Source organism: Thalassophryne amazonica, chromosome 2 (assembly GCF_902500255.1).
Source record: "Thalassophryne amazonica chromosome 2, fThaAma1.1, whole genome shotgun sequence".
NCBI lineage: Eukaryota > Metazoa > Chordata > Actinopteri > Batrachoidiformes > Batrachoididae > Thalassophryne > Thalassophryne amazonica.
In genome coordinates, this window is record NC_047104.1 from 26,114,863 (window position 1) to 26,131,931 (window position 17,069).

At 43.4% G+C, this 17,069-nt stretch overlaps 1 protein-coding gene across 1 annotated transcript in view; it reads left to right on the forward strand.

Moving 5' to 3' along the window:
• The window catches only part of ntrk3b (neurotrophic tyrosine kinase, receptor, type 3b), a 618,832-nt gene that overhangs the window by 530,421 nt on the left and 71,342 nt on the right, over positions 1-17,069 (forward strand). Inside the window, exon 13 of the mRNA XM_034184491.1 lies at positions 4,805-4,977. Coding sequence (XP_034040382.1) covers positions 4,805-4,977 — 173 coding nt within the window. The remainder of the gene's footprint in view (positions 1-4,804; positions 4,978-17,069) is intronic.

A 17,069-nucleotide genomic window follows, 5' to 3' on the forward strand; every position in this document is an offset into this window, starting at 1 on the left:
CCTGCATGCAGCGCGCTAGCATTTTTATACTGACCGCCGCCTATCGGCCATTTGGAACACCGTTAATAACCGGGAGGTGGCGTTTAGAATGGCGTACTGTCCGCTAGCACCGCTGTTTTGTTTGCCTCTGTCGCCGGTTAAAACGCCCTTGAGGACGCCGATGTGGGCTCTATCGCCGTTTTACACGCCGTTGATTAGGGATACAATGGCGGCCGCCAATTACGGCGGTGTAAACTGCGGCACTACAGGAAGGGGCAGGATGAAACGGTGATTAAAAAGTATCAAACGTCGTTGTTCGTGTTGTCTCCGTCGTCACGTGAATTCTCCGGGAGTGCTCCCGGAATTATTCGACACGTTGAATAATTTTTTCAACGATTCCCCGTAAAGCCGGAACTAAGCCACGCCCCCTAGTGCCGGCATTAACAATGGCGCTTGATCCTTAAGACGGCCAAAAACTCTTCCGGGACGCTTCCGGGAGCTCTTACCATCTATGTGTAAACAGGGCTTAAGGGATGAAAGAGCAGGAGCATAGGTGGTGGATTCAAGTCATTGTATCATGGTGTGGGTAGGAATAAAATGGTGTTGGTGCCATTTTAAAGAAAGAGTATGTTAAGACTGTGTTGGAAGTTAATCGAGTATCAGGCAGGGTGATGAGTCTGAAGTTGGAAATTGAAGGGGTGATGATGAATATCATCAATGCAGGTAGGTTGCAAGATGAAGGAGAAAGAAGATTTCTGGAGTGAGTTAGATGAGGTGGTGGAGAGTGTGCCCAAACATGAAGGAGTGGCAACAGGAGTGGACTTCCGTGGTTCAGTGGGCATGTTGGCGAAGGGAACAGATATGATGCGGAAGTAATGGGTAGATAAGCTATCAAGGACAGGAATGTGGAAGGACAGATGTTAGTTGTCTTTGCAAAACAGATGGAAATGGCTGTGGTGAATACCTACTTTAAGAAAAGGGGGGAGCACAGGGTTACATAACAGAGGACAAAGGTGCACACAGGTGGACTACATTCTTTGTAGGAGATGCAAGCTGAAGGAAAATGGAGACTGTATGGTGGTGGCAGAAGAGAGTATAACTAGACAGCATAGTATGGTGGTTTGTAGGATGACTTCAGAGGTAAAGAAGAATAAGAGAGTGAGAGCTCAACAAAGGATCAAATGGTGGAAGCTGAAGGAGGAACTGTTGTGGGAAATTCAGTGAGCAGGTGAGAGCAATTTTGGACAACTGGAACAGTACTCCAGATGTGGTGAGGGAGACAGCTAGGAACATACTGGGTGTGACATGTGGACAATGGAAGGAAGACAAGGAGACTTTGTGGTGGAACAAAGATGTCCAGGAAAGCATAAGGAGAAAATCTCTGACTATCCCAATTCTTTGTTGCCAAAGAATTGGGATAGTCAGAGAAATGAAGAAAGTACACAGGAGTACAAGGTTACTCCTTGTAAGGTTAGACCATACTTGTGTGAAGTGCTTTGAGGCTTGAGGCAGCTTTTGTTGTGATTTGGAGCTGTATAAATGAAAATAAATTAAATTAATTAAAAATTATAATGACATATGGCGTAAGGTGAAAAGATAAGTGGCTAAAGCTAAGGAAAAGGCATATTGCCAGCTGTACAAGAAGTTGAATTATAAGGAAGGAGAAAAGGACTTGTACCAATTGGCTAGACCAGGGGTGGCCAAGTTCGGTCCTCGAGAGCCACCTTCCTGACACTCTTAGTTGTCTCCCTGCTCCAACACACCTGAATCCAATGAAAGACTCGTTAGCAGACTTTTAATGAGCCTTTCATTGGACCCCTGGGCTAGACAAAGGGACAGAGCTGGAAACGATGTGCAGCAGGTTAGGGTGGTACAAAATGCAGATGACAATGTGCTAACAAATGAGGAGAGTGTCTTGAGAAGGTGGAGAAAATATTTTGAGAAGCTGATGAATAAGCAAAATGAGAGAGAGAAAAGGCTGGATGATGTGGTGGGAGTAAATCAGGAAGTGCAAAAGATTAGTAAGGATGAAGTGAGGGCAGGTATGAAGAGGATGGAGAGTGGAAAAGCAGTTGGTCCAGATGATATTCCAGTGGAGGCATGGAAATGTCTAGGAGAGATGGCAGTATATCTAATCAAATTATTTAATAAAATCTTAGGAAGTGAGAGGATGACTGAGTAGTGGAGACAAAGTGTGCTGGTTCATATTTTTTAAGAACAAGGCAATCAGTGAAATCTTCACGCAGTTTGACCGCTGCGACTTGGTCCTTGATATGACATGAAAGTCCTTGAAAAAAAAAGATCAGTTATTGCCATCGTGTTCCACTCACGTTTTGCAGTGAGGGTCCGGAAATCAACAGCATAATCAGCCACCTGTCATGAAACTTGTCTTAAAGTTAACAATGACCTTGCAGCCCCCTGCCCTGAGACGTACGCTAGAATACCTGCTTGAGCAACTTGGTGAAACTGCACAGAGATGAGCATGTGTCGGACTGACATCCCCACTCAACCATGGCCCATGCTGTGACACAGCCAGACAGGTGGGAGATTATAAAAGCAATCTTGGAATGATCTGAAGAAAAAGCTGAAGCCTGGAGCTCAAAATGCAATGCGCATTGAGTAAGAAAAGGTTTAACATGCCCAGATTCCCCGTAGAAGTGCTCCAGGCGGGAGAGCTGACTACAAAATCTGAGTCTCTGTTTTGGTACGAGCTCACAGCTGATGCCCCTGGTGTTGCTGCAGTGGACATGTTCCTGTAAAACTTCTCCAAGAGGAGACCGACCTGAGAGTCCAAAGATGACATGAGCTGGTCTTGATGCTTAACAAGTTCACTCATACTGGCACTCAGAGACGACTGCTCATCCTGTTGCTCAAGCTTCTGTCCTGGAACACGTAGCATTAGGTGGACTTGGGAAGAGTCCAGTGTGTCCATATTTGACCAGTTTGTTCTGTCAAGAATCTGGACCCAAAAAGGCTGGACACAAATGCAAGACTCACTCAGAAGCTGATTGTGTAAAATGGCTTTACTGAACAGCCAGTCAAAGGTCAGTACATAGGTAGTCAAGCCAAAATCAGCAATGGTATCCAAAACATAAGGCAAAGTCAAGGTCAAGAACAGACAACAGGTTCAGTACATGGCAAGGCAAAAAATCAACAGCAAGAACTGTGGTACAAGGCTGGAACGAAGACACGAGGAACAACGACCTGCAAAGGCATAGGGGAAAACAGAGGGTTTAAATAACAGGAGTGTTTAGGGAAAATGAGATACATGTGTGGGAGAACAACTAGGAAAACAGCGTGGCAACAAAAGGTACAAGATACACCCAACCCCAAACACCAGACAAGAGTGTGTAGTCTGACAAACACAAAGCAGACCAAAACCTAGACATAAAGAAAAACCAAAAAATGAATACCATGAAAATCCACAAATCCCCCCAAACATAACCACCATTTCCATACCATAATTAACCTGGTATGGAAATGGTTAAAGTGTATGTTACAAGATGGACAAGTAATCAGCCACGCTCTATGGGCTCAGAGCAGTGCACACACTAAAGTTAAAAAAATGAGGTGTGCCGCGGCTGACAGTGTGTGACACACTGACAACTTTACACGTGTTTACTGACAAATACTGAACACGGAGACAATCAGAGGGTTGTTAAGAAACTCTGCAGCTCTCGTTTCACCATCAAGAAAAAGAAAACACATTAATAAAAACAAAAAACATTTAAATTAACACATGCCCAAATGTGTCCACGCTGGTTTTTGTTCAGAACAATTACATAAATAAACTATTTTCTCACTAAGCAGCCACTCATTGTCTATCATGCCAGCCACTAGCCTGTTCCCAACCCAATGCATTTGCGCATCACATGTGATTTGAACATTAATGAAATGAAAATATTCCTTATTAACAACAACAAATTCATCATGTGATGGCACCTTTATAGCAATATGTGTGCAGTCAATAGCTCTGATTACATTCGGGAAACTGGCTCTCACTGCAAATTGTGCTTTAGTGTTGGAATGTGATGTACCAGGATGACATTCGGATGATTGCATTCCACACAGCTGGCATGGCTTTGCACAAGGTTGACTGCCACACTCCTGAATGATCAGCCAGCTCACGCTAACCCTACCCCTGTTGCCAGGACACCCAGCATGATGAGCACCTGTGTGGGCACAGACAACCCCTGGCTCCTCACGATATTGCACTTTGGGCTGACTGCAGTTCTGCGTGCAACTCCAATAACAGTGGCCTTTGTAATCAGAATCGGCTTATGAGCCAATTATTGTCATTTGCAAGTAAATCCTTGTGTTCCCTAAATACACGCTCACCTCGGATTGCGCCATTTGCACGGCTCTCTAACAACATTAATGCAGCCATTGTTAGTGTGATTTTCCTCATCACTTTGCACATGCTTTTATATCCACCCATATAACTGCAACATGTGGGTGTGTTAATTGTTCATAAGTGTGTTGCTGGTGTGCACATCACTCTGATGACTTCATGTTTTCAGTATCACCTCGACATGTCGACAGTGGAACAATAGCTGTAGACACATGCGTGTGCCAGCCAGGATTTTTGTGTGGCACAACTGCACATTTCCATGGCCAATTCACTTTTGATACATATATGAACATTAGCATGGAAACAGATGTACACATTTCTGCGCGTACGTAGCCTTTGTACATGAGGCCCCTGGTCTGTGTCTTTGGTTTCAATAGCATTTGTAAAATTTGATTTAATTATCACTCAGAACAATAAGAAATCTTGAGGAAGTGTCAGATTTCCATGACGTGCACATGGCTTTGTTTTCTGCAGACACTGAAGGATCCAAATCTATCTGCAAGAAAGGACTTCCAGAGAGAGGCGGAGCTTCTGACCAACCTGCAGCATGACCACATCGTTAAGTTCTATGGCGTGTGTGTTGATGGAGACCCGCTCATCATGGTGTTCGAGTACATGAAGCATGGAGACCTCAACAAGTTCCTCAGGTCAGTTTGACTCGAGTTTCTCATTCCACGTCAGTCCACATATTATGTAGCAGGGTGATGTGGAGTCCAAAAGCCTGGTTAGTGCCATTTAATGTGATGGACCCAACTTCTCATGTCTCATCTCAAAGTCAGTGAACACGTGATGTTTACTCCTGAAGAAACTTTTTTATTCTAAGGTCAGCAGGTGGTTTGTGGAGCCAAACTTCCAACAACCAGATTTTTTTTCTTTTTGTAAATTTTTTGTCTCTCCACAGGATGTCTAATTTTCATTCTTTTTTTCTTTTTTTTTTGACGTTTGGTCAGGTAAAGGCTGATGAGAGTTTGATGTAGATGCAGCTGCAGATTTTTTTTTTTTTTTAATTAATACCTCCACAATGATTTTGTTGGTTTGTCTGAGTAAACAGCACCTCCATTTCAGCTTCAGATACACAGAGGGACATTGGCCTTTGGTACATTCTGTTCTCTATAGTGTCCTATAGATATGGGAATATGTTCAGCAACACTCTTGTGGGGAGTTTTAAAATGACACAGAAGTAATAGATCTAGTCTCAGAAACTTCCATAATATAACACAGTTAAAAGTGGAAACAGATTTGACTTAAGACTCCATTCAGCAATGATGTGGTCGGACAGAGTGCACTTGGCATCCAGACTCACAAGTAGAAAAATCTGAGAAACTGATTTAAGACCAAACATCCCTTAAGGCTCCTTCACGCATAACACGAAGTTGGGCAAATCGGGCAGAATCAGGCTGAAACAGGCAGAATGGGCGAAACCCGAAAAATTCCAACCGCAGTCGGGAGGGACAGATGGTCAGACAGCCGTGTATAGATGCCATACGGCAATTTTGTGCATGATAGTGTGCACGCGCATGAACACAGTGTGACCACAGTGAGATGTGTGATACCACATCGCGCTGTCACAGCAGTGGAAGCAATTAAATGTACAAATGTTCATAAATTGAAGAAAATATGTGAGGACAAAATAAAGAGAGACTACAGAACATTATAAGAACAATAAATGTACCGTTTAAATGTAAGGCAATCATGTTAATGTAATGATGTTTAATTGATGCTTCATGACCTGACGCTGGGTCAGTGTCTATGTTGGACTTGAGGAAACAAAGTTCTTTTTGTCTATTAAAACATTTATTTCATGTTATAAGACGCAGAGAATCCAAGATTTATCATCCTTCTGTTCCTTTTTGTTCATGAACTATGCCCCTTGACATAAACAATGAATTAATGGAATGACATGAATGATATGAAATAAAAACATCCCCTCTCTCCCTCATGCATGCAGTGACCAGAGGTCAGGCAAGTGGAGTTCGCGGCTGCTACGGGCCACCTGCCTGGTGCAGCTCTGACCACACGGACGTGAGGCATCCATGCACTCACATCATATTAGGGAGGGGTGTTATTTCAAAAAATTTGTAACTCTATAAATGTTTGCATGGAATATGGAAATATACATGGAATAAACCATAGCAGGATAAATTTTGGGTCATTTGGTTCCAAAAACCCATATGGACGGAGCGTTTGAAAATTTCAAGTAACGCATGTGTCTTATATGAGGTCTGTCAATAAAGTAACGGTCCTTTTTATTTTTTTTTCAAAAACTATATGGATTTGAATCACATGCGATTACATCAGCCAACCTTGAACCCTCGTGCGCATGCGTGAGTTTTTCCACGCCTGTCGGTTGCGTCATTCGCCTGTGGGCAGGTTTTGAGTGAGCACTGGTCCACCCCTCTCGAATTTTTTTTCATTGCTCAGGAATGGCTCAGAGACTGCCACTTTGCTTGATCAAAATTTTTTCAAAAACTGTGAGGCACATCCGAGTGGACACCATTCGAGAAATTCAGCTGGTTTTCGGTGAAAATTTTAACGGCTGATGAGAGATTATGGAGTGTTACTGTCGCTTTAAGGACTCCCCACGGAGCCGCAGGGCGCGCCGCGCCCCAACCTATGTCGTCTGCCTGTTTCGAGCTGAAAACTTCCAAATTTAAGCCTCTGTTGACCCAGAAGTCTCAGAAGAGCTCGGGATCAGCAGTTTATTTGGACATTCCACTGTTAAAGGAGATTTTGTAATGAAAGACGTGCGGACGGATTCGCGCGTCGGCACCCAGCCGCTCATCACGTGGCTTTGTTTTGCTGTGGCACCGCAGGCTAGCGACGGCGGCTCGGAGCGCGGCACGCCCTGCGGCTCCATGGGGAGTCCTTAAAACGACAGTAACACTCCATAAGCTCTCATCAGCCGTTAAAATTTTCATTGAAAACCGTCTGAATTTCTCGAATGGTGTCTACTTCGATGTGCCTCACAGTTTCTGAAAAAATTTTGATAAAGCAAAGCGCCAGTCTCTGAGCCATTCCTGAACAATGAAAAAAAGAAGAGAGGGCTGGACCACTCCTCACTCAAAGCCTGCCCACAGGCGAATGACGCAACCGACAGGCATGGAAAAACTCACGCATGCGCACGAGGGTTCAAGGTTGGCTGATGTAATCGCACATGATTCAAATCTATATAGTTTTTGAAAAAAATAAAACGGACCATTACTTTATTGACAGACCTTGTATACGTGCTGTTGAAGTAAGAAAACCACTCTTTTGCTTATAATTAGTTCATTGTGGCCATGTCATTCTTTACATGTGATGATTATACTCAACTGATGTTTCTGAAATAAAAACTACATAGATTTTGTTTGTTACAATTGATCGTAACATATGTACTGAAATTAGGTTTGTGGTCAATTACTCTTAAAAAACACCAGATAGGCTTATTGTTACTATAGAAGTTGAACATAAACTTGGGGTCAAGCAACATTTGGAGCCAAATTTCAAGTCTCTACGTGCAGCGGTTCTCAAGATATGACATTTTCGGCGATATTTTTGGCGATTTTTGAACCCGGTATCTTCACTGGCTCCGTCCATATGGGTTTTTGGAACCAAATGACCCAAAATTTATCCTGCTATGGTCTATTCTGTGTATATTTCCATATTCCATGCAAACATTTATAGATTTCCAAATTTAATGAAATGAAATAACACCCCTCCCTAATCATATCAGCCAGCCACACGGAGGTGACAGCGGCTGCTCACACAGAAGGTCCACATGTCCAGCTATCTCTGGTCACTTGGCATGCAGCATGCCGAAGGACACCGTGTTATGTGGACTATAACTTATGTGGTGGATGTGACATTAGCCTTGCCAGCTGGCTGATCACAAAGATCACACAAATAATTTCAGATAGCCCAGCATGGCTGCATGGTCATCGCTGTGCATGCTGAGATGTGGCTGGGGGCGATCCAAAGGTGATTTCTTTTGTTTTTAATTTTCCCCATGTCGTTATCATTTGCACACATGCATACGCCATCGTGCCTTGCACATGGGTGGTTCCCCACCATTGCATTGCACTGACGCGGAGGTCAGCTGTGATGTGGAGCAGCGCAAACAGCTGCAGGAACGCAGTCAATTACCATGGCCTGTGGTCGGCTCCCTCCCTGCTTGATTTCAAATTACATCCAACCCATGACATTATTACATGTCAACCACGGTACCCTGAACACATAACTGTAGTGGATGTGATCGTGTGTGATCATGTTAATATGGACATCACACATGCGTATAACAACAGTCAGGTGCGACATAATCTGATCACCTCGGGTGGGGTGTGTGAGCCATGATCATGACAGCTTTGGGGGTCCTGCCTGTGCTGACATGATCTGAGCGACACGCCCCCCTGTCTCGTACAGCAAAACACTCACATGAATGGGCTCACTGTCACTATGCACACTGGTGCACGTATGTGTCCTGGCTGTCAGCTAATGCCCACATGATGGACGGACCGTGTGGATGTTGCGATCAGGGTAGGGTTTTTATTTTTATTTATGTTGTAGTGGCTTAGCACACTGCTGCCTGTAATTCCTCCATTCCCTCAGTCAGCCGCTGAAGTGAAGGCTGTCTCCATTATGACATTTGGCCAGGGTACGACATGGCTGATCATTTCGTGCAGCCCCTCGACAAATCTGTGCTGTATGGGGGGTCACCCAAAACAAATTGCAATAGTAATTTGCCATATACCAAATGAAAGCTCTCAGTGAGCAAAAATCTACCAAAATCTAATTAGTGGACCACCATTTTTTAGAGGGGGGAAACAATTTCAGCTTTGCGTATACAGATGCCTGGCAATTTCTGTGATATTGCCTTAATAAACATTAATTTAATGCCAATAAGTGTTAGCTATGTGGGATTTGATGATATATTTTGTAAAATAACATTGAACAACATGAGAACAGATAATGTTTTATATTTCCAAGGTATGACACATCAATATCTGATTACAAACACAGACTGAAGAATCTTACACGGCACACACTAAGTACTAAAATGAGACATAATGGACATAAAATATGTGATCAATATTCAAACAGGACAAATGTATATATCATATACATATAGTACTTATACATAAGTGTGAAAGTAACATATAGATACTCAAAAAGGAACTGCAAAATGTTTTTCCAAAGAATACAATGAAATGCAAAATGCTTTAACATCATTACTGTTGTGAAACCTGTCACATTAGCTGTGTCATTTAGTATTTGTGCATGTCAGGATCTGGCCCTTTAGGGCCATCTGTTATTAGTCCTCCTTGTGTCCTCATCTGTATTCTCTGCCTTAGGTGTGTGTCTCGTCAGGTTTATGTTATCATTAGTTTTGTTTCTGTTATCCTGGTATTTGTCATTCATGTTCACTTAGTCACTTCAGTCCTAGTTTGTTTCTGTTCATTTCTGCTTTGGTCTACAGTTTGGTTTATCACATTTTTGGTATTTTGCTTTTGTCACAGGTATTGGTCATTATTTATCTCTGATTATGTTCCATTTATTATTTATCTGTTAAGTCCTTTTATTTATTTCTTATAGTCACTGGCTGTTGTCGTTCTGTTCATTATTTAGTCTTAGTTTATGCTGTCATCTCACCATTGTTTATTGCATTCACTTTTATATTTTGGTCCATCTCACTCTGGTTATAGTTTTAAGATAATTGATTTCTTTGTTTACTGCCATCTTCTTAGTTCTGTCATGTCTGGTTTATATATGTTTCTGTTTTAGCTCTGTTCATTGTTCTATGTTTCCTTCACACCCGCCCAAATATGTTCCCACTCTATATCACTGCACCACCCATTGTGTTTTTGTCTCACACTTTGTTTCTGTCTGCTTTGTATTTTTACTCACTCCCACTCTTGCACTTGCTCACGTGTCTTTGTTACTTTCATCACTCCACTTAGTTTTCCTGCCTTCACTCTCTTGCACTTACCTTTGTCTTCCCTGGTCATGCCCCCTTCCAGAACCTTCACTGACACCTGTGTCTTGTTCCACTAATTACATCACCAGTTATTTAAGCCCTCACAGTCTCACAGTCCCTCGCTCGATTGTTGAATGATTTCACTTTCCAGCACTTACGATCTTGCCTTGTTTTGCCCTGAATTCAGCCTGCCGGTATTTGACCTTGTTTTGTCCGTGATCACGATTTTGTCTCAGCCTTTGCCATCACGCCGTGTATTGTGACCTCAGCCTGTTTTTTCGACCAAGCCTCAGCCTCACGTCCGTCTGTAACTTTGCTCTGCTGCTGGACCTTCTGTGAACCGAACCCCTGCCTGTTTCAACGATTAAACCTAATTCAAACCGCACCTGCTGTGAGTTTGCATTTGTGTCCACCCTGTTTGTACCTCGCCTTGACAGTGCGTAACAATTTCACATTATTCAAGAGAGTTTTAATGAATTTAAGCTTTTACATCAGAAAAGTTTCATCTGTATGTGCAGTCATCTATGCAGTGTTCTTAGGTACTATGACATATTTATCTGAATTTCAAAGGTAGAGTTGTATCAGTCATCCCCATTAGAGTCAACGTCAAAGTCATTTGCTGTATTAGCACACACACCTCTACACTCTGAACAAGCAGTAGAACAGGACATCCCATGCTTTTGACACAAACAGCGTAGGGTATTGCAGCCAGACTTGCAACCACAACGAATAACTTCCAGGAGTTTCTGAAGAGCAGGTTGCAGATCAGTCATGATGGGCAGTAACGTCCCTGCACAAACTTTCCAGCCCCAGTCCGCAGGAGCCATTTCAATACCTAGACATTCCTGGATCTGGTGATATACTCTCAGGCTGTGGTATTTCAGTGATGCTAATGTAGGAGGCAGTGCACCAGGTTGCACCGTTACTGTGGTTGTAGCCGCTTTCACACAGAATTTCTTATACCTGAGAATGTCTATTCCCTGATCAGGCTTACCATAATACAGGCAAACTAGGGTGGCTTCACCTGCAGAGATAATGTCAACATTGTTTTCCCCTTTACTCATGAAAACCTTGGCCTGATCTTGAAACTGGCTGTCACATTTGATCTTTGCAAGTGATAGTTTCTTCCCCAAACCGTAGACTCCGGCGGTGGTATCACACCCTAGAATGGCATGGAGGAACAGGATATTGTCCGTGACAACACTTTCAAGAAGAGCTGACATTGCACAGATGTCCCAGCATTTGCTTCCCTTTCCACTTGCATGTTTGGGTTCACATCTGAAGAAGAGGTCATGCCTGATGTTCTTTGCATGATGGATAAGTAGGACAAGCAAATCTGTATCATTCCCAACCAGAACGGTATTTTGCTTAGTTGCCGATGCCAATGTTGTTTGCACAGTGAGGATGTCAGCATCTCCTCTTGCCTGGTGTATCTCGCAACCTGCTTGTTCCAACCTCTGAGACAACAAGGCAATGAATCTCTGTTTGTTCTTCTTGTTAGAGAAGTGCACTGGCACACCAATTTTGCCTCCTGACCTTCTCATATGTGCACAGTCCTTGGTGCTTGGTGCATCACTATATCCATCAAACACAACTATCACCTTTCCATATTTCCTGCTGACATATGCAATGTACTGTTCCAAGATCTGGTCGTATATTGATCCTCTTGTTCAAGGTATTCGATGAATTAAAGCTCCACCATCTATGACATACTGAACTTCTGTCAATGGTCCAGGAAGTTTCTCTGCATCTGAGCACCATAGAACATCTACTAAGCTTGACTTTGTGGTAGGGCGGAGTGCATAAACTTACTCAAACAGAGCTGGGGGGTAATGACACAGTTCATGGTCAAAGACATTCTGTAGTTCTTCATTCTTTGTACCAACCATCACAAGCCTCTGAAACAGAAGCTGTGGATCTATATGCACATCCTCATCTTGGACCACAGTGGCTGACTTTGTGTCCATGGTGATGGCTTGATCTTTCTTCCTAAATGTGTATGTCCCAACTGTTTTCCCCTCCATAGAGGCCAGGATATTCTCCCCAATGCTCTTAGATTTCTGTATGTTAACAGTTGGTGGTGCTATTACTCCTGTTGAGATGTTCCTGAGAGATGTGTCCCCTGTGAATGGACTTCTTTCAGGCAGATAGTGCAGCACTTGATGTGTGTCTTTTGCATCCCTTGCTACTCTTGAACCAGTGGCCTCTTTGTGCTGCTCACTTGTGGTGTATTTCACTTGGGTGAGTTGCTGCATGGAGCTGTTTACTTCTGCACAGGCTGGCATGGACAACACCCACACAAGGCGCTGGGTCTCAGAAAAACCTGTGCCTCTGGTCAAGCCACCTGTCATCTTTATGCTCCTAATGAGACACTGCTCAATGACTAGATCTGGGGTACTTGCTGGCATTATTAGACAGATAGTTGAGAGTTGAGTAAATGCAATTTGGATCATTTGGATCAAGGTCGATCATTGGCAGGAACATAACTGATGATGTTTGAGGACGATTGCCTTGATGAACCATTTGCATGAAACCAGACCAAAGAGGCCTATCCACTGACAGTACTGGTGAAATCTTCCACAGCAAGTCTATGGCTGGGTTGGAATATTGTGTGATTGGATCAGACAGATGTTCATATTGCATTGATGATGAGATATCCATGTCTGCTGTGAAGCTGCTGATATTGATGTGACCAACAGCAGCTATGTCATCTGCTGTGACATTTGTTTCCTGATGATTTGCTCCATTTTGATGCCTGTTGTCAGAGCTGCGATGATGCCTATGCCGTGAAAGGTGCCCTTGCCATCCAGTGTCCTGATGTTATGGTCAACACTATCAGCAGCATACTGCAGAAAACTAGAACCTTGTGGAATGTCATATTCAGCCATGGAGGCACATCGCTCAAACTTCTTCACTTCATGGTAGGGGCTGCAGAAGCCGTGACGATATAGAGCATCAATCAGAAACCTGGATTGGAAGTGATGGTACATTTGTACTCCAAGACCAATTTGCAATGGGGCTTGGGGAACTCTGGGTCGAGCTGCCTGCATTATTGCCAGTCCTAGGGAGGCTAGCTTGATGTGCACATCTTTGCCAGTAAACATACCATTTAGAAATGTCTTCAGAGACTCACAGATGCATTCCAAGGCAGCTTCAGTTGATGCCATTGCAGCATTTGAGGGATAGGTGTCATTGGACTGTTTGATGGCCTTGATGTCACTCTTGATCAGCTGTGCTGCTGTCGTGATAATTTGAGCTTTCTCCTTATCTGGATCTGTGTGTTCTTGTGAATGAAAGTCATGAAGAATCCTGGAAGCTGTGCTGCAGAATGTAACAACATTTGGCCTCCCATTTATTTCTGCTATTATTTTTTTTTTTCCCAAAGTGTTTGAGCAGTTGGTGTTTCATGTATGGGAAGCTGTATGGGTCACAGCTTTCACCAGCAATGAATGACATGTGATCAATAAGGTCATTAACTGTAATTTGTTCATTATCATTCTCTTCTAGATATTTTGTCACTTGAAGAAATGCTTCAGTTCTCACTTCATCTTTTGGTCTGCTGCTAAGTCTAGGATATTTTGGTGTCCTTGAATCATCTGACTCTCTACAGGCTATTACTCGTGGAATCTGCTGGCCAGTGGTAAAACTGACCATACACTGTTTATGATAAACGACATCTGTCGCTGGAAGATCACACACAAACAGCATGCGTGGCTTCGCTGTATTAACCCAGTCATTGTGATATCTTTCACATGATTGCAGGACAGTGTCTTTCAGCTCAAAACGTCTTGCTGGGGTCAACTTGAACTCCAATCTCTTTCCGTCATATGGGTCTGGGTAGCCACAGAAGATACAGTCTGTCTTATGGTTAAACTGACCATAGGAATGCCAGAAGTGTCTGCCATCTTCAATTTCTTTTGCAGTATGCTTTCGGTAAGATTCAGTCATCCGAGGATTTGTGTAGTCACTTCTACACTTCACATGGACAGTCTGGCCAACAACTGTTTGTAAGTCACTCTGTCGAGTCTTGCTGGCTTTTTTGATGCCATCACATCCTTTTTGGTGCAAAGCCACTGGTGGTTACCCATCAGCAAGTGACTGGTTGCAGAATACACTCGTGTCCATCTTGACTCCATCCATCCATCCATCCATTTTCTTCCGCTTTATCCGGAGTCGGGTCACGGGGGCAGCAGCTCAAGCAAAGCCGCCCAGACCTCCCGATCCACACACGCCTCCTCCAGCTCCTCCGGGGGAACCCCAAGGCGTTCCCAAGCCAGCCGAGAGATATAGTCCCTCCAGCGTGTCCTGGGTCTTCCCCGGGGCCTCCTCCCAGTGGGACGTGCCCGGAACACCTCTCCAGCAAGGCGTCCAGGGGGAATCCGGAAAAGATGCCCGAGCCACCTCAACTGACTCCTTTCGACGTGGAGGAGCACGTGGAGTCCATCTTGACTCGTCACCTGGAATTACAATACAAAAGACATGGAGGAAAACTAACAGCTGTAAATGAGTTAAAGTAGGGCTTTGTGGCACACAGCAACATTCTGTTCAGTTATAAATGTTTACAGGGGTATTACCACACCTGTGAGTCAACAATTCCTTTTGAAACAGTTACTATTTAATAATATCATGAAGATAATGTGAAATAACTTACTGTCAATAATTCTGCATTCTGGGAGCAATCTTAAGGCTGTAGACTTGTAAAACTTGCAAAGAATCCCTGGAAACATGTCAAGGCTGAGGTCAAGTCATTTAGATACCATGCTCTGGTATTAAGCTTATTTTTAAGTTCAAACTATTTCCAGAACTTAACCAACATTTAACTACCCCCCCCTCCTTTCCATCTGAAATTAGGTCCTATTATTAATTAATTAATTATAATTCATTTTAGTGACCTATCATGTTTTTTATAAAATCTTAAGTTTTTTTTCTTCATGTTAAACATTTATATTACGGTCAAGACGAATATAGCTCTCATTCTAGGTATCCGTAAGGCAAAATCTTTCCCCCCTCTAGAAAAATGTGGTCCACTAATTAGATTTTGGTAGATTATTGATATTTTATAGAGAAGACTGAGAGCTTTCATTTGGTATACGGCTCATTACCATTACAATTTGTTTTGGGTGATTCCATAGATTTGCTGTGCTAGCAGCCTGTGTACGACATGCTGTATGAATGTTGTGATCACAGTTAGATGGCAGTATGATGTCATCTTGGCCGCCATTGGATTGGGTTTCCAGCATGAGCGCAACACGAATGTGGAGTGCACGTGCTGTGAGCGAATGGTTGTGCCGACTGCTGTATGAGGTGTTCGAGTGCGGTGCCGATTTTTCATGAGTTCCATTCGAATCCTCCTTCGTGCGCCATTTGGCCTTATTTGTGTTATGTGTGAAGGGGCCTTAAAGTGTGCACACATCTAAAGGTCTGTGTCCAGAAGCTAAAGTGTGCATGCATCTAAGAGCCTCTTCACACATAGTATGAATGTGGTCGAATTGCGCATGAAGTGCACGTGAAGCAGGAATCATATGCAATACTTGTAAAATCGTAGCTGCTTCAAACGCCACGTACACCTGTTGCTACAACTATCTGCGCAAACCAGCGGCTAAAAGACAGAGTGTGCGCTGTGAGAACCTCTCAAACCCTCTTGCGGCAGGTGTCAGCCAAATTCCAGGTGACACGCATGCACATCTAACACCACTCATTTGGCACTGAGAAAATGTGTGGCCATTCACACTATTAGCACAAACACAGTCAGCAGACAATCATTGTTGTGCTGGATGTGAAATTTGTCTAAGTACCCCCACAACTGTGGAGTTGCCAAGTGCAAATGTGACGTGCCAGACACAACACATGTGTGCTTGTGTCCCCCCCCCCCCCCCCCCCCCCCCCCGCGCGCAGGTGAGGCACCTCTCATCTGATCACAGACCAGACATCTTGGTCTGTGCGCTGACAGGACAGGGGACGCGGCTGGCTGCCAAAAGCTGTTGAGACATCTCTTGTCCTGGACATCACAGCTGCAGAACACATCCTGTGTTTTGATGGATATGCGTGTGTGTATGCTTGCTTATGCAACAGGCTGGTGAGCGTGCACAGTGCTCACATTGACAGGCTACCCCTGGTGATTTGGACCCTTTGCGATGGGCTGGAGAAACGGACCGTGAGTTCATATGGACACACAGCAGGTTAACTGAATGTCACGTCTTTCTGACAGGACACGCGTGTCGGGCCGTGAGGGCTGTGAGCTGCACGCCACAGGACAAGCCAACAGTGCAACAAATACGCCACTTTCTGTCACGTATCAGCAGAATTACACCATAACAAATGCCGTTTGGTCAGTTATCATAGCGTTTTTTTTTCTCTTTTTTTAAAAAAAATATGTTTATCTGCTATGGAAATTGTATTACTATGCTTTTTACTTTTTTATTCTTTTATTGTGCTTTTTTAATTTTTTAATTTATTTTATTTTGTTTTTTGAATTGTTTTGTGTGAAGCACCTTGAGGCAACTCTGTTGTGATTTGGCACTATATAAGCTGAATAAATTGAATTGAATTGAACTGAAATGCTTGTTGATTTTAGCCATTTCACGCTCCTGTTAAAAGACAGTGATTGTAGCACAGTGGTAAAGTTTTCTTCTGGTAATCAGAGCTTATGGATTTGAATCCCGTGAGTAGCATTTATTTTTAATTAATCATGGTTATTTAACCGCGGGGTTCTGTATTGCCTCCGCTTTTATTTATTATTTATTTCAAGCCAGTGATATTCACTAATTATACAGCTGGTTTTTATTTTAT